Source organism: Nannobrachium achirus (assembly GCF_963921795.1).
Source record: "Nannobrachium achirus genome assembly, chromosome: 3".
In the NCBI taxonomy this organism is placed as follows: Eukaryota; Metazoa; Chordata; class Actinopteri; order Myctophiformes; family Myctophidae; genus Nannobrachium; species Nannobrachium achirus.
The window spans coordinates 49175023-49194093 of NC_137812.1; the positions used below are offsets into that span (position 1 = coordinate 49175023).

Consider the following 19071-nt stretch of genomic DNA (forward strand, 5'->3'; position numbering starts at 1 on the left):
TTCATTTCTGTCGCTCGTGGGGCTGAAACTCCTAGGCCTCCTCAAACTGTAAACACACCAAAGTGGCAAAGTCCCCGAAAGGGAAAGTCTTCACACGTTATAAACCCACCCACCACAGCGAGACATTTGTTCGAAACCGAGAAGGTCAACCCACGTAGAAATATATACAGTGTAGGCTGCTCTCCTACTCTCCATCATGTTGGAAGGAACACAAAAATACTGAATGCAAAACATCTGTAGATCCATCCATCCATCCATCCATCCATCTATCTATCTATCTATCTATCTATCTATCTATCTATCTATCTATCTATCTATCTATCTATCTATCTATCTATCTATCTATCTATCTATCTATCTATCTATCTATCTATCTATCTATCTATCTATGTCTGTCTGTCTGTCTGTCTGTCTGTCTGTCTGTCTGTCTGTCTGTCTGTCTGTCTGTCTGTCTGTCTGTCTGTCTGTCTGTCTGTCTGTCTGTCTGTCTGTCTGTCTGTCTGTCTGTCTGTCTGTCTGTCTGTCTGTATGTCTGTATGTCTGTCTGTCTTCCCCTAAGTGCATTCCCTTGTTTTTCTGTTGACATTTTGGATTGCTCATTGGGGAGTTGTTGTGTCTACTGTACTGTTCATTCATGCTTTCTGTCTTTGACACCTCTGTGTCATAAAGGCCACAGCAGCTGTGCCTCCACCACCTCCCACACGGTGACGTAGGTGGCCAGGCTGTAACGCCCAGAGTGGCAGCGACGCTACGCTAATATAGTAAAGCTCTAGTGGATGACTGGTTCGGCTGTAGTGTGGACTGTGGAATAGTCATATTTTGGAAAAAGCAAACGGACGGCCCTGTGTGTTTGTGTGGAGAGAACAGTAGGCTAGATTGTATTTTTGGGTAGCTGCCTGACAGCCTGCGGTGCGGCGCGTTGTGGGAGCGCACTGCACTGTGCGTGTTGTGTTGAATCATCGCACACCTGCCATACAGAGGATGAGGAGGATCATGATGGTGATGGTGGACAACAAAGACTGATCGGTTGCGCTGCTCGAATGATTAGCGGAGACCATGGCGCTTATCTTTACTACTACCTACACTCACCAATAACACGGAATGCTGTTTATTTAAAAGCCTTCGCTGCCTGCGCTGTGCTGAAAATCTGCCATATCTGACCAATTTTTTGCACGCGATCTGTCCTTATATCGTAGCCTGCCTGGGAACGGGTTAATTTTATTATATCGAGTCGACGTTCAGTTGTGCGTCTTTTTAATTGTTTTTTATTTTTTACACTCGGACAGTTATTTGCACATAGAAACGAAATATCGGGGGCCTATATAGACTTGTGTTCAAGCGGACCATATGCGAGCCATTATGTGTCGACAGCTAAACCCGAAATTCCAATAGGCCAGTTCTGCAGTCGAAGTTAGAAATCAATGTGCCCTGTTATCTTAATGAACGAGAAGAATAATGTGGGTCAATCCTGAAGACGTGCTGCTGGCCGGAGCGCTGTGGATCACAGAACGAGCCAACCCTTATTTCATACTGCAGAAGCGTAAGGGCCATGGAGATGGTGGTGGAGGGCTGGCGGGTGAGTTCCGATCCTTCTCCACTATAATACCCGCCCTTCTCTGCTGCTATTTTTATAAGGGTCCATTCGGTTCCGTTTGCACTCTTGTCTCTCAGTTTGTTAAATAGGTAGGCTATTGAGGGTCCATTTGGTTCCATTTGTAGGCTATACTGTAAGTCCTCCTCACTGAGGATTTTACAGTGTAGGCCTACATTGATGCATATGCAACCATGCACTGCAGGAGACTGAGTGACACTACATACTGTAGTTACTCTTATGTCCAGAAGATTGACGTCGGATGGTCTGAGTCTGAGAGTTAAGTGTCTGATCACCAGCTGTGCCAGGTGCTTTTGGTGAAGAGTATTATTGTCCCATTCAAGAAAGAGTCTGATCCATGTTCTTGGATTGACAACATCCAGGCTATAGATCATGTGACAGTATGCTGAGCAAAAACAAAAATCTGCTCTCAAATTATATTCAAATAATGAATATAATATCAGCCTAGGCCTGATGTCCAAAGGCAGAGGCTAGGTTTTGTGTGTGTGTGTGTGTGTGTGTGTGTGTGTGTGTGTGTGTGTGTGTGTGTGTGTGTGTGTGTGTGTGTGTGTGTGTGTGTGTGTGTGTGTGTGTGTGTGTGTGTGTGTGTGTGTGTGTGTGTGTGTGTGTGCTCAAACCTATGCCCCAAATGTTTATGGTTACAGCTAGGCCACTTCACATTTTGGCCTATAACTTTTGAACTGTGAGCTGTACAATCAACATCCCCATGCAGGCCCCGGCCCAGCCATTTGTGCCAGACTAGATTTTCCGGAATTTCTGCAATTGCGCATTTTCTTCAAAACCTCAATTCTTTTTACTAGTAGACCTACTACTACAAACGTTGTCCAAAACCATCCGATGTGTATCAGGTGCCAAAAACTCACACAAATTGGTACACCTTACCTGTGCGGTTACAGTATGTGATCAATATTTTTCATAATCTGGGCCTGGGGTGCCGACGGCCTAGTGGTTAAACTCACTTGTAAGGCGTGCATATAGGCTCTAATTTAGCCGGTTTGATTCCCAAGCTGGACGGGCTTTGCTGCATGTCACTCCCTGTGTCTCTCCCTGTTTCCTGTTGTCACACTTAACTGTACTATCCAAATAAAGGCAGAAAAGACCCCAACATCTTATATTTACAATTGAGTAAGAGCCGCATCCCACTTCCAAGCCCATTCACGCCCACTTTGCATTGACTTCAACTCAACTTCAACTCAACGGTAGGGAGAAGAACGTACTGGGTAGGGAGAAGAGCGTAAGGAATACCGCCCACAACCCTATGCCGTCCGCTCATTCGCTAGAGAGCAAGAGAGAGAGAGAGAGAGAGAGAGAGAGAGAGATAGAGAGAGAGTCTCAGGTTACAAGAGGGAAGGGGGGGGGGTCAGCTGCACAGGGGGAGAGAGAGAGAGAGAGAGAGAGAGAGAGAGAGAGAGAGAGAGAGAGTCTCAGGTTACAAGAGGGAAGGGGGGGGGGGGGGTCAGCTGCACAGGGGGAGAGAGAGAGAGAGAGAGAGAGGTCAGCTGCACAGGGGGCACACACACACACACACACACACACACACACACACACACACACACACACACACACACACACAAATAATCCTTTAGGGGTCCATTTGGTTCCAGCCCAGCTGAATAAATCCCAGGTAAAAAACTATAAAGATCCATATAAATCCTTCTCTGCCATTATAACTGTAATAGGCTGACAGTTTGAGAGAGCATCTATATATGATCACGTGGCACACGGAGTTCCTAACCGGAAGTGCGTCCGACGGTCAAATATGTCCGACCGGAAACGTGCGCTGCGGCACAATAGTTCCGCCACAATATACTGCTAGTACTTCTGCTAGTTTGTTCTCTGCTCATGCTGAATCATCCCCTTCCTTTCTTGCACTTCTCCCCGCCTTCGCCTTGGGCATCAAGCATCCAAAAGTAAGAAAAATAAAAGGTTATTATGGGAATCAATGGGTAAGATTCATTTAGTTGGGCACATCATCACTGTTCTCCCTTAATCCACTTTGAGATTTGTCTTGTACACCTTCAGTCTGTCAATGTTTAATTAATAGGTGCAGATTATTAGACAGACGCCCTTGTGCAATTGCAATATTCGATTTCCTCAAGATGTTATGTCTGAGGTTTTAAAAATAATCTAGAACATGGGATAAAAGTCAGGATAATTAGTACTTAATTCATGTGTGCATGGCAAAGTTTAGTATGCACTATAACCATTCTATTACACAATTATGTCAGTTTTAAAAGCATTGTTTCATTTTCAGTCATTTAGTGTTCTCTGTTTTACTTTTAAATTAACCGAGGATGAGCTGAAATCTTGAATTCAACTTAAACACAAAGTTGTCAACGGCACCAAGTAGTTGAATAGTAATGTCCTGCTTTGTCACTGGCTTCTCACACTGGCAATCACAATAGCTCCATAAGCATCCCTCGCATGTTGCCTGCCTCCGCTGAAGATGCGACTGTAGCAACACAGAGTGGTGCGAGGGGATGATGTCATTGTTATGTAAACGGAGGAGAGGACTCTCTCTGTGTGCCAGTTGGCACTGAGAGTGCCCGTGGCACTGCCCAGAAACACTCCTTCCAGGGGACGAAATGCAAGTAGCAGCAAGCAATAGCTTAGGTCAGCTAACAGGCCAAGCTTGACATAACGCCTGCATGGGACCTTTAAGCATTCAAGTTTTGTGGGTGTCCAAGTTAGCTGTGGGCCCATGACGTGTATTTCTGATGCACAGCTCAGACAGACACTAGCTTCTTAACACCAACGTGCGTCTTTCAAGATACAATTTGAATTTACCGCCTAATTTAGCCATCCCATACTTTTCAAATGTGCTATAAATGCATTCTGTGTTAAGTGTGTTTTGAGAATAACAAACACCAATTGAATGCAGCAGCATTAGCCAGCATACTGAAGCTGTTAAGTATTAATGGTGCTTCATTTCCCATGACACTTTCGCAACCACTTCACACTTAAGCTGCCTCATAACATCTTAACATACCAATGTATCTGAACATTGAACAATAATATAGTACATTCCACAATGACAAGGATTTGGCTCTTGCAAAGGAGACAGCTTAATTGTCTTCTGAAAATTGACATTGTTGTCTGTACACAGGACACTTATTAGTGTGCATGTGCATGTGATTGGAATGCTTGAGAGATTAAATAAAATAAATGATTGTTTTCTGATATCGAGCTAAGACCTAGACATAGGCATAAGTGTAAATTCAGCATGACAAGTGCTCAGAGTTCAAAATTTCACCATGACAGTCATTCTCTTATCTGACATTTCACAATGCGTTTTAGTTTGCCTGGCTTGAACTGAACTACATTTTCCATAAAATCAATGCTCATCTCAGATAGCTAATTGCTCATCTTGACCCACTTTCTCTCTTTACCTGTTCGTATCTTTCACAGGATTGACGACATTATTATTATTATCTATTACACAACTGGTGTCTTTTATCAAATGACTTAGAAAATGGCTGCGTGATGTTAAAGTGGTAAACACACTGCAGCTGTGGATGCAGCGAAACGTGAACAAAATGGACACGTGATGATGATGATGATTCAAGAAGAGATCAGGTTGCTGTTATCTGAAACCAAACCATATTGATTTTTCTTTTGTATCTGGGGACAGAATATGGACCTTTGTGTGCTCCACGGAAACGTCCCACAAAAATCACCAAATGCTGTCTTACAAGCAGAATATAGGCTTTGATGGGACATTTACTATACCACTATATTTACTATAAAAATAGAATAAATTGGATAACATAGTCATAGACATAGTCAACAATTTTCTCAGTTTTTTCCTCAGTTTTTCATCCTGTCTGTTATTAAATGACAAAGAACCATACTCTTTTAAAGATGCTGCTGTTTACGATAGTGTTTTGCTTTTCCACAACAATAGCCACCGGGCACTAGCAGCCCTGCCTCTGTCTTGTTTTCCTATTTTAGAAAAGCACAAGGCATCACATGAGTTTGTTGTGGCTCCCTCCTCTCTTTGAACGGAGACGCTGTTTGTACTGTACGCTTGCTGGAGACTTCCTCTAGTCTGCAGACCTTTCCATAACAAAGGAAACATATCTCATTACAGCTGCTTAGTTTCTGTCGCTTATTTCATTTGACATGTACAGTAGGCAGTGCGCCTCGACTCCTACATCATCTATGGAAAATAAATCATTCATTACTCATGCATTGTCGATTCTGTATGGTAGGAAATGGACTGTAGAGTGTTTCCCTTGAAGAAACCAGTCTGGCTTTATGGAGGTCAACTCGGGTCTGACGTGCACATAAACAGGACTTGTTTGTCACAGAGGAGGTTTTCAGCATAGTATTTTTGGCAAATAATTTAAATCATTGTGAGATATAAATAAATGTGAGGAAAATATCTGTTCCAAAAGAACATTTTGTGCTTTCTTTTTTGAAGGCTGTTTAATACATTACCCATTTACTGTTGTTATTTATTCAAATCCTGACCGCAATGTACCGGTACGTTTCCCTTAAAATGTACAGATAAAATTTAGGATCCGCAGAAAAGTCAGAATGAGAATTTCCCACTCATTCAGTCTGTCAAGAGGATGAAAAGAGAGTGGTCTCGCACCCTTCAGTGGTCTCCTTTCTTGTGTGTTTCTCCACAAAAACCACAGCAATGTCACATACTCATACAAATTCTGTGGTTCTACATATTTTGTCTAAATGCTTCGCTTTTGTTAGCTATTCTATTCTGTGCTGCAAGGCGCAATGTGGCGCGCGGCCCAACGGAGAGCGGTCGGCACGTACATAACGTAGAGGAGGAACTATGCATGTCGACGGATTTACTGTACGTAATCTCTCACCCAAAACGCACACAAAATCAACCATATACGTAACTATAAATGGCCCTTTAGTAGGCCAGGCTGTGTTCTTCACAGTAGCACCTCTGTAATAATGCTTAGTGTGTGAGTGGTCTCTTGTCTAGTTTATCCATTAATGATTAATGATTCATTCTGCCACAAACGAGTTACAAAGTGCATTAGGTCAGTGTTCGTTGTGACCCAAAAGTTGACCATACATACAGAATAGAATGTCTTGTCTTTTATATTTTCATTTATTTATTTAATCTCTTGACTGACTCCACTTGCTCCCTATAATCATCTACAGTATATCTTCCCTCTATTTCTGTGTGGGTCTCATCTCCCATGGCAACTCAACCCATGCTTGCGACTAACCCACAGGAATATTCACAGCTGTGGAGGGTATAGCTGTCAACGACAGTCTATTTATAATGTAGCTTTACTTTTGACTTTGAGCATTGAGCAGGGCATTGTCATCATTTCCTGCTCTGCACTGTAATTGGCCTCACTGTAATTGGTGCTTTTCACTTTTTGCATTTTTCTGTTGTGGGTTCAATTCATCAACTATAATTGTGTGACTGATTTGCATATTTTATTGCAGAATAATGTATTGGTTCAGAGGGTAGCCTATACAGCAGGGTTGTCAACATTGGACTGTCAGAATCCAGGAGATTTATTTTTGGGGGGTGCGCGGAACTCCCCAACCGGGATCTGGGGGGTCCTCTCCCCAAAACGTATTAATAGATATATTTTCCTGTGTTCTGTTGAATTTTGTGCATGTTTGATACATTTATCAGGCTTACTTTACTAGCATGTGTACAATTTCAGCCTAATATGCCAAATGTAGGTGTACAGATCTGATGACAGATGCAAAGTAAGACATCTTTAATAATGACGTCTCATCTGTAAGTCATTATTTAAGTGAATATCTATATGATCTTGCATGCATTGCCCCCACCCCTAAAGCGGGTCCTCCCCCAGAACATTTTTAACATAGTAGATTTAATCTCCTGTGTTCTGGTGAATTTTGTGCATGTTTCAGTGATGTCATTACGTGCGCATCCCGCATCAAAAACTCATTCAAGTCACCCAGGGACTCATTCATGTCATGGTCCTGGGGTCCCGGGGATGCGCCTCCATTGGAGTCCATGTTAAAATAATTTACCGGGTTGCGGTAAAAGAAAAACATTTTAAAATTCCACATACACCACCATTGTTCATGGGTGAAAGCATCCTACTTAACACAAATAAAATCCACGTAGAAAGTCTTAAACAGGCGATAGAAACGTCAATGTTTTGATTCCACCGACGTCCGACGCCATTTTGCGCGCCCGAATTCATTAGGGGCACATGTTTTAGTAGTTTTAGTAGTTCAAAACAGTTCAAACATTAGCCAAATTGTAAAATAAATATAAGAAATAGGCAAACATTTTGAAAATAGCCGATCTACAAGCTAACAGCGCTCGAAAACATTGTATTGAGGACTCATAAAACTTTCCTGGGACCCATTTGAATGACCACCTGTGGGTCCCGGGACCCATTACATTGAAAACCTAGTAACATCACTGATGTTTGATACTTTTATCAGGCTTGCTTTACTAGCATCAAGCATGGGTACAATTTCAGCCTTAAAATGCCAAATGTTGGTGTACAGATTTGATGACTGAAGCAAAAGGACATCTTTAATAATGATTTCTCATCTTTAAGTCATTACTTAAGTGAATATCTGTATGATCTTTCTTGCATGCATTGCCCCCACCCCTAAAGCGGGGGGTCTGGGGGTCCTCCCCCAGAAAACTTTTAACATAGTAGATGTCATTTCCTGTGTTCTGGTGAATTTTGGTAGTTTGATACAAAATCCAGGAGAAATCCAGGAGATTTGCCAATCCAGGAGACTCCCAGGAGAGGGGTTCAAAATCCAGGAGACTCCTGGGAAATCCAGGAGAGTTGACAGGCCTGCTATACAGTAACAATAGATTTGAACCCCCGGTGTTTAAAAGAACTGGCCGGCTATTTGCGATACTGATTTACATCCATTTGAATGACAGTCGATACGCAAAGCAGTGTTTGACCCCCGGCGGTTATTTGCCACCAGGCTACTATTTAGAAATATACGGGGTGTGAGCTATACGCCTATGCTAAATGTCAGGCACACAAACCATTTGCATGGCATTAAAATATGTTTTATTATCATCATCATTATTATTATTATCGTCATTATCATTTTATCTTAGCCTGGGTCTGTTTTGCTTTCTAGCATACAACCGTTATTCACAACAGCAGCCGGGGGTGAATATTGGCTTATAAGTAAATAAAATAAAGATCCAATGCATTATGGCACTCCATTATCTGTCTCAGTCTGGTCCATTAGATTAGAGGCTGCCGTTGCGTATCTCGGGTGACTCCATCCTCACTCACCTTCGCTGCTTCGCAGCACATCGATCAGTCACACACTGTACGCTGAACATCAGCACGCTCTTCAGCATCAGCACTGGGTACACACAGGTGTGCGACAGTAGCTATCTGACTGGCGTTATTTGAGTCCTGCCTGTTTAACTCCCACAACTGCCATTGAAGTTTCCCACTCTTTTTTACAAAACATTTCTATTTTTTAAGAGGATAGAAAAGGGACTTTTCTTTCTAGTTCGATATCTATTGTTATGATGAAAAAGGCCTCTGTACAGAGAATTATCATGAAGCCTCTTAAGATAGCTAAGAAAACATGTAGAGGTTTCAGGAACATTTCAGAGCACAGTCAGAGGATTGATGGAAGAAGGAATCTGATTGGGGTGTCATGTTCTTAAATAAACCATGGACTTGGGTGTAAACGGTATGCTAATTAGGAAGACCAGACGGGCCTCGGGCCGGGCTCAGTTAGGGCCAGGCCTTATTTTTCCAGCCCGTTGAGAACGCTGAGCTGGTCAAGTCATCATCGTGATGTCAGAACAGGTCAGTGCAAATGAATTCTGTCCTGGCCATTCATTTGCAACATCATTGTGATGTCAGAAGAGCTTGAGGTGTGACAGACGGGCAGACAGACATGAGCTGGAGGTTTTCATACTAATTAGCGACCTACGGTCGCAACAAATATGCTATTCATCAAGCTTTATAGGCAACTCTCACACTAATCAATTTCTATCTGGATACTCTTTGTACGTACAACTCTTTGTGCTCTACAACATAATGGAGTAATTCAATTCTGTCTGGTTTGTGTGAATCATAACTGTGTATAATATACTGTAGACTAGAGTCTTTGTCTCTGACACCACCGTCTCAGTCAAACCAGTTCATTCATTCTATTCTGGGCTCTTCCCACAGGTCTGCTGGTGGGGACCCTGGACGTGGTCCTAGACTCCAGCGCTCGAGTGGCTCCATATAGGATCCTGTACCAGACACCAGACTCCTTAGCTTACTGGATCATTGCTCATGGTATGAAACTCCACTTTTTATTCTTCTCTCTCTATGTTATGGCTCTAAATGTCACTGTGCACTGTGAGTATTGTGCGTCACCATCATATGAGTGATGTATAAATAAGGATTAAATCAGATCATAAATCAGTTTAAGATCACAGGAATATTGTCTGGTGCTTGGTATGCTTCCTGATTTTGGTTGTTAATGGTAGTCATTGAGTGCAGTACTCTTACTGTAGTTACTGGTCACCACTGATTATGTACGATATAACTCCCTGTATTCAAGCATCCATTAGCTTTTCCTAAGAGCTGATGTGCAAGAAAGATGGTTCTCTCAGCAGTAATCTATGCAAATTTAAATCTATGCAAATTGAAAGAAGATGGAGTGGATGTACCGGTATGTACTGTATGAATGTACGTACGTACGTACAGTAATGAGCATTCCCCTCTGTGCTGTATTTTGCATGCTTGGTTGCACAAATGCTCGCATGGTAGGGGGAAATTATACCCAGCATGCAAGATTTGATAACCCATGACTTTTGCATGGCACGATATAAGGTGAGACATGAAAGGCTCACAGTGAAATGAACAAATTTGCTCTGCCGTATTTGGCTTTACCATCTTCAATAAAGATGTTATTCTGCTGTTATTTCTGTGCTTAAGATTTCCTGATGACATGATTGCAGGCCTCTGCCAGTCTGGGTTGGCGAACCAGGCCAAAAGATTGTGTGTGGTCTTCCTTGGCCTACTGAGAGTGTGAATGCAAAGTTTCATGCTGATTCTGCTGTTTACAGTCAGACAGAAAGACAGACAGACAGACAGACAGACAGACAGACAGACAGACAGACAGACAGACAGACAGACAGACAGACAGACAGACAGACAGACAGACATGTGGTACAAGGGACAACAGCATCTATTATTTAGTTCAATTTCAGTGCAAATGATGTTAAATTGGACTGTACGTGTATGTCATTCATCATATTATGTTCATTCAGCTCCAACAAATCAACATTTGAATCACAATGTGCAATTTAAGTGGTTCCCTGCTGTGCCAACTGTACCAAATGACAAAAACATGGTTTTCATTACCTTTCTACGTCTGAAATGGAAGCTAGCCTACGAAAGTGCTGCCTGGCCCTGAAATGGTAGTAGATCACTTCCTCCGTTTCTCCTTCCCATGCTGTCTTTCACTCACTACATACCCTCTCTCGGGAGCGTGACGATATTGCGACATAGCATCTGTTCGACGGTTCAATCTTTTGACACGGGTGAATGTCAAGTTGTCAACCTGGTGAAATGCTAACCTGCCAACGTGGGTGAGTAGCTAACCTGCCGACGTGGGTGAATGTTAACCTCTATGCCTAAACCTAGCCTCGGGATCCAGGCATTTCAAGAAGAAACGCCTGGGTCAGCCCCCTTGTAACTATGGTTCACAACATTTTAATTGTAATTTTGCGCATATAAAATATATCTAGCCGTTCAGACATCTTATTGTACATCAATATTGTTCATGTGAACTGGTTTGTTTATGCTTCTAAATTCATTGTAATGATCAAAATCGCTATGATTTATCACTCGTTTTCCACCGCGACTCACTTCCTTGTTTAGCAGCAGCCGGCAGCAGGATAGCTGACAGGAGCAGAGAGAGAGGGGGGGGGGGAGGAGGCAGGCACAGAGATCGGGATTCGCCGATGAATTTCATCGGCTCGTATCCCCGCCCTTCTGGGTCATAGAACGTCCGTGGTCGGCCAGCTTAGCATAAACCTAACCCAAACCCTAACCCTAACCTCAGTAACTGTGACGTGGGTGAGTAGCTAACCTGCCGATGCTCATAGTCGAAAGAATGACTTGTCGAAAGAGCTAGATTTCCCCCCCTCTTCCCCTCTCCTTTCCTCTATCCCTCTGTCCATCCCTACCTCCACACAACCTTCACAGCTCATAACATCCTGTGCCCAGAGAGACAAAGTGAGAGAGAGGGGAGTTGTCTGTCAGTCAGGGTTGATGCAGAGGATGGGAAGGATGATGACTCACAGCAGCCTGCCTTAATTTAATCGTTTTCGGTTGTTGGGCAATCCCCCACGTTTAACCTCTGCTAACTAACAATTTTAATATTGGTTATTGTTTATGTTTGATCTAGTTATAAAACTTGTAATGGAAACATTTTTGACAGTACTCCTACGTTTTTTCCATATTCCATCCTGTGCCTGCAATGCCTCAAATCATGAACGCAGCCTGCAATTTCTGTGAAATTTTGTTCAAGTCAGCCCTCATGGTTGCGCTATAACAGGCCGATTCATGTTTCCACCTATAACTCCACCGATGGGTGTAAAACTCTGTATGCGCACTCCCTAGAGGCCAGGGAAAAACCTTTGCCCTGCATTTTTCACATCTCCCTTTTATAGCGCCACCAGTAGGCCGACTTATGTAAAACACATTTTATGATATTAGTCCTTCAGATTTGATCCAAAAATCACTATCGTGCAGATGTTGGTTAATTGTTTCCATGCTATGTATATTATGTTATAGATGGATGTTTGAGAGTTTGTATACTGTTTGCTTGTCCACAAATGCTAAGATTGCTGTTGCTGCATGTTGTTTAAACAGATGCTGGATTTCATATTTACCTTTTATCCTGTGTTAGATTGTACCACTTAAGTGTTTTCTTTGCACTCTTCATGCCACTCTGATCTTGCACTTTATAAGTCGCTCTGGGTGAGAGCGTCTACTAAAAGCCTGAGATTATGGACAGGCTGTCTGAATAGATCTTCATGATTAGCCTGTGTATAAAGCTTTTTGCTGCCAACTGCTAGCATGGCAGACACAAAGGTCAAGGATGAGTGACTGAGCTACTTTGCATTGTAGATCCGTTTTTCTCAACCAGTGTGACAAAACCCCCAAATGGTTCATCAGATGTTCTCAGGGGTGACATTTGTTGGTCAAACAAATCTTGATGTTAACGTTTGTAATACTGTGTTTGAGTTGAATCATTGCTTCAAGCACAAACTTACCTTACGTTCCCAGTGGGAAACCAGTATAGCTGGTATAATGTGTTTTTTTTTTGTACTGTATGTCACTTTGAGTTAAGAACACCAGCTGAGCCAAATGCATACATTATAAGAGTAGGGATGGGACGATATGAACATTTCATATCACGATTATTGTGACAAAAGAAATCGCGATTTACGATATTATCGCGATAATCTAAATCACCCCCCCTCCCATTATCCTGCGGCAGAACATTTGCCAGAACATTTGCCAAAAAATAGCCGATCTACAAGCTCACAACGTGTCGCATTTTGAGCCTGTAGATCGGCTATTTTTTGGCAAAGAGATTTGGTAGAGAGTGAAAAAAAGACTGTATCAAGTACGTATATCATAAGTACGTTTTACCAATAGAGGGTTTAAATGGTAGTGGATATGCAGCTCGGCAAATAAAAGGTGAATTGATCCCAGTGCATGACCGGAGGACGATATCGCGATAAATTAAATCTCCACGATACGATTATCGTGAGTGTTTAGTTTCACGATAAACGATAATATTGCTTATCGTCCCATTCCTATATAAGAGAGGTTGTAAATGGTTCACTTCCTTCTCCTCCAGGGACATCCCGGAAGGAGATCACGGAGCACTGGGAGTGGCTGGAGCACAACCTCCTGCAGACACTCTCCATCTTTGAGAATGAGAATGACATCACAACCTTTGTCAAGGGCAAAGTGCAGGTGACTGTTGAATACATGTTGTACCCACTGAGGTGTTATTATTCACTTTTAAGTTTGTTTTCCATTCAGAAACCCTAACCCTTTCCATTAGTCATTTGGTGAATTCACCTGACATTGCATTAACAATAACTGTAGATAACGTAGAGAAGACTAGTATGGGATATCATTTTTGTGTTAAGAGAGGGGTGGATAATAGCTCCTTTCTTTAGAAGAAAACTATCATTTTCAAAGCAAATTACATTTTGTTTTTTAATATTGCAGGTAAACTTTACAAATGAACACCAACAGGACATTTCTACTTCATTAGTCCGACCCGAAAACCTGCTCTTGCCCTGAATGCAGCATGGATTTAACACAAATAAAATTGTTCTTCAACTTAAGAATTAAAACTACATACTGTACAGGCAAACACTGCAATAAACAAGGAACACATTTCAGTGTTCACTCCACATTAATCTTACAATGTGCAGTTTTCACTGGAATATTCGTAAAGATTGATGTGTAAACAATTCAGAAATGTAGAGACTTTCTTAACAATCACCCATAATTAGCTGAACCTCTTGTTTAGTCTGAACCACCTACTGTACATTATCATACAACTGTGCCTCCCTCACCTACCGTATTACTCACCTTTATCCCCCTCTCTCTGCTTCTCTTCAGGGCATCATAGCAGAGTACAACAAGAACCACGATGTTAAAGAGGACGACGACACAGACAAGTTCAAGGAGGCCATGGCTAAGTTCCGTAAGCTGTTTGGAATGCCCGAAGAGGAGAAGCTGGTGAACTACTACTCCTGTAGCTACTGGAAGGGCAAGGTCCCACGTCAGGGCTGGCTGTACCTGAGCATCAACCACATCTGCTTCTACTCCTACCTGCTAGGGAAAGAGGGTAGGATACATTTCTGTACGATCAAAGTGTGTGCGATTTGTGTGTGTGTGTGTGTGTGTGTGTGTGTGTGTGTGTGTGTGTGTGTGTGTGTGTGTGTGTGTGTGTGTGTGTCAGTGGTGTAAAAACATGTTTTACTCAATTAAAGTATTAATAATGCAATATAGAAATACTCTTTTACGGGCGCCCGCTGGCCTACTGGTCCAGGCGCATACCACTTAGGCATTGCCACATAGGCATGGATGCCTGGCTGCGTCCCCATCTCTCCCCCATTTCCTGTCAGTCTACTGTCCTATCAATATTACAAAAGTATTGGCATCAAAAAGTACCAAAAGTAAAAGACAGTACAACATTTTTAAAAATAGCACATCTACAAGCTCACAACGCTTCGCGATACGACACGGTGTGAGCTTCGGCTATTTTCAAGTAGCCTAGCCCTAGGTATAAAATAGGGCTAAAGTGGATTAATGTTTTATTATCATTTATATCTGCAAAGTAACTAGTAACTAAAGTTACTAAAGTTAAAAATACCGGTACCTAAAAACTGTCCTTAATTACCGTACTTAGTTACTTAGTTACCACTGGATTTCTGTACGATCAAAGCGTGTCTGTGTCTGTGTTTGTGTGTGTGTGTGTGTGTGTGTGTGTGTGTGTGAGTGTGAGTGTGCGTGTGCACGTGTCACACAGAGGAGTAGCATTAACAAAGTTGAAGCTTTTTTTCCCCCTTCTTCTATTTGACAGTGTTGTAGTATTTTTTAACAAGCCTCGAGCCCCTGAGGCAAATTTTTGATACATACAGTACTGTAAATGGTTTACACCGTGCAGTTAAATATTATAGTTAGAAAAGTATTCACTTCAGTGTGCTGGGTGTAAATTAATTACATTTATTTATTTAAATGTATTGAAAAAGAATAAAACAACAACATTGTGGTATTCATATTCACAACGCACTACCCTGCAACTCACTCACACACCCCGCCCCACAAATCCATAACCCACATAAAATCCTACAGGACCCTGGCTGCAGGCACACCAAATGTCTCTGAAATTCTAGTTGAACAACACATTCTATAAACCAGGGCATCTGGCCATTGTGTTACAATAATTGCTGGTTTAAGAGAAAATGGATCTCTGTTTTGCCTCTTACTGTGACCATATGGTTCTCTCACACACTCACTTCAATAAAACCCCAATTAGTCAGCTGGAGAGAGATCAGTGTGTCGGGACGTATTTATGAGCCAGTCAATTTGTGTCAAGGGGTTAGCAAGGAGAGAGGGGATGAAGTTGTTCTCTGTATCTTATCTGCCTCTCTCAGGTAAAATAATGTATATAACACACCCACGCAATCATTATCTCCACCAGGCCAGGCAGCAGAAGGCTGGAGAGTATGTTTTCGCCCCTGTCTGTCAGTTTCTCTCTCTATCCCTCTGTTGTTCTGTACTTCCTTTCCACATCTGTCTCTTTCTCTGTAACGCCACCCCCACCAGGGACGTGCAGAGAATGTTACATTTTTAAAAGGGCCTTTTGGTGAAAATATTGAAAAAAGCTGACCTCCAAACTCACAAAGCGGCGCGCTCCGAGCTTGGAGGTGACCCATTTTCAGTACTTGATACCGCACTAATCTAAGCATAAAAAAGGCAACATGGCGTATGGCATGGATTTCTACAGAGAGAGGGCAATTATTTCAACATAAGATGCTGCATTCAATTTCAGGAGAGTTTGAACAAGGCAATTCTCTTGAATGCTGCCTTCAGGTATATGGCATGGAAACAGGGCATTTGCATTTCTTTCACCATAATAAAAACTGCATTCATGGTCTGGAGAGGGCACTTTTTATAGACGGGTAAAAGGGCAGGGGCTCAAGCCCCCTTTGATGTCTATGTGTGCACGTGCCTGACCCCCACCCACCCACTGCCACATCTCTCTCTCTCTCTCTCAGCCAAACTGGTGGTCCGCTGGGCAGACATCACACAGCTGGAGAGGAGCTCCACCCTGGTGCTGCCCGACGTCATCAAGGTGAGCACGCGCTCCAGCGAGCACGTCTTCTCTGTCTTCCTGAACATCAGCGAGACCTTCAAGCTGGCCGAGCAGCTGGCCAACATCGCCATGCGGCAGCTCCTGGACAACAAGGGCTTTGAGCAGGACCGCTCGCTGCCCAAACTCAAGAGGAAGTCCCCCAAGAAGGTGTCTGCACTCAAGAGGTGAGGGTCTTATGCCTGCTTCAGTGATGAAGAGTCATGAAAAGTGTCTGCACTTCAGCTGAAGTTTACTTTTATTATTTTATTACACTTCATCACCACATCATAAATCATGCAGGAGTAGTTCACCCCCAATATGACTTTCTATCGATTAATCACACCACGGAGACTTGAGTTCAATAATATTTTTTTGTTTGTGTCGCATTCATAAGCTACTAATTTGATTGTAATAAACTGACTCCCATTGATTCCGGATGGAGACTCCATCCGGAATCAATGGGCACAAATTATTGGCTTAGGAATGTGAAAAAAACAAAATAATTATATTGACCTCAAGTCTCCATGGGGTGAGTAATCGATAGGAAAAAAAAGTCATTTTGGGGGTGAACTACTCCTTTAATGAACACAAGAACGAAGGGCTTTTCAAAAGATCTGACCTCCAGATAAAAGAAAACCTGCATTGAAATTGAATTATAGAATGATAGACTGGCAATAAATGACAAGTGGATGGTAGAGGAGTTACTAATCAGCTGGTAAAATCTTCAAAACTAACCTCCCACTTGAAGTTCAGCTGTAGCTGAATGCATTATGGAAAACAGGAACGCTGCGGTTTCAGCTGCAAAGAGCAGGTGTCAGCCGTCAGCCGTCAGCCACGCCAATAAAATGAGCCGTGTGTGGTTCCAGTTTTGCATATGCAAGCATGTTTTTCTGCAAGCATGTCTTGGCTTTACTGTAAAGTCATTCCCATGAGACTGTATGTCTTCACTGTAAAGTCATTCCCATGAGGCTGTATGATAATTCTTCCGCATGTTACCTCAGGTGCATTACATTTAGCAAAACGTTCATGCTATCCCCGGACCACCCTCATTCTTTCGCTAACAAGTTAATTAATTCATACTCCCACACATGCAGTCTGTTCATTCTCATTCCCTACAAGCTAACTCGCAGACGCCCTCTTACCCACAGTGCATCTCAGGCGGTTCATTTAAGCAGTCCTCTAGTCTATGTTCATTTAGGTGTTTTGCTGTCACTATGGTTATACAGCTGTCTGTGTTAAAGAAAGTCCCTCCACCTCCCCGGCCTCCTCCCTATTGAATGTAGTTACATTTGTTAATGGTTGATTGTGGACTGTACTGTGTTTCTATGGATTGATCATGATTTGTGTAACTTAAATTCATGCAACTGAAGGTTCAGTGTTATGTGCATGTAATAACTGTATATTATGCTTTGTCTGGGGGGTTTGTGATCAGATTCTGTTTTGTGGGTGGAGCAGGTAATCTGTAATATCACACCAGAGCCAACCGCCAAACTAAATGCAATATCATTGCAATAATTGGTAAATGGTACAATTGTTTTCTCTCTGGGTAACCAGTAAGACTCCCAAATCGGGAGATAAGTGACCGTCAGGTGATTTGCCACCCAATTTGCGTGATTTTAGGGCAAAATATGGGGAGCGTGTCGCTGTTACTACATGTCATCTTTTCGACACCCGACTCTAACCCTCACCCTAACCTCCGTGGAGTGAGTCGCTAACCCTCCGGTCGAAATGATGGTCGTTCGAAAGAGTGCGATTTTGCCAAAATATGTTGGAGCAGTGTTAAAAAAATTGTTTTGCAAAAATCTGCCTAATGGTGGCGCTAGAAGAGGGGCATGTGAGAAATGAGGAAGGAGGTTGTGGTGTGGCAGCCAAGGAGTGTGTGTGCAAAGTTTGGCATGGATAGTGGTAACACTGGCAGAGATATGAGTAGGGCAAAAGTGTGACATTACATTACGTTACGTTACGTGACGGACGGACGGACGGACGGACGGACGGACAGACAGCCAGTGGAGCTTTCCATTGTAACTGCGACCTGACGGTCACAACAAATGGTGGTAAACATGCCTGTAGCCATTTTGTCTCATACCAGACTATTACCCATGTTTTCCTATCCGGGAACAATGCAAGTTGGGAATGATGCAAGTGCCCCATCTAGTTTTTACAACACCCGTTGCACTTGTTGTCAGAGTACTTGTTGTACCCGTTGTCAGAGTACTCGGTGTGGTACCCATGGAATGAATAGTTAGATACTGTAGATGTATTTGACTGTATTCTACTACTTATTTACCTTCAGGGATCTAGATGCAAGAGCTAAGAGCGAACGGTACCGAGCCCTGTTCCGTCTACCCAAAGATGAGAAACTGGATGGGCACACAGACTGCACCCTGTGGACCCCCTTCAACAAGATGCACATCCTGGGCCAGATGTTTGTATCTACCAACTACATCTGCTTCACCAGCAAGGAAGAAGGTTTACAGAGGGTGTGTAGCCTCATCATCCCACTACGCGAGGTAAAGCAGTTGTCTTCTTGTCTGTCTTCGTGCTTCTCTCTTCAATTATATCCATCTGTCTGTTAATTGGTCTGCATGCCTTGC

The 19071-nt window shown here is 42.8% G+C and overlaps 1 protein-coding gene across 2 annotated transcripts in view; it reads left to right on the forward strand.

Annotated features, from left to right (window-relative positions):
• Positions 1 to 811: 811 nt before the first annotated feature.
• The window catches only part of tbc1d9 (TBC1 domain family, member 9 (with GRAM domain)), a 37441-nt gene continuing 19181 nt past the window's right edge, over positions 812 to 19071 (forward strand). For both annotated transcript variants that reach the window (XM_080721045.1, XM_080721046.1), the window contains exons 1-6: positions 812 to 1576; positions 9760 to 9870; positions 13457 to 13575; positions 14236 to 14464; positions 16401 to 16662; positions 18771 to 18987. In XM_080721045.1, coding sequence (XP_080577171.1) covers positions 1456 to 1576; positions 9760 to 9870; positions 13457 to 13575; positions 14236 to 14464; positions 16401 to 16662; positions 18771 to 18987 — 1059 coding nt within the window. In that variant the 5' untranslated portion in view covers positions 812 to 1455. The remainder of the gene's footprint in view (positions 1577 to 9759; positions 9871 to 13456; positions 13576 to 14235; positions 14465 to 16400; positions 16663 to 18770; positions 18988 to 19071) is intronic.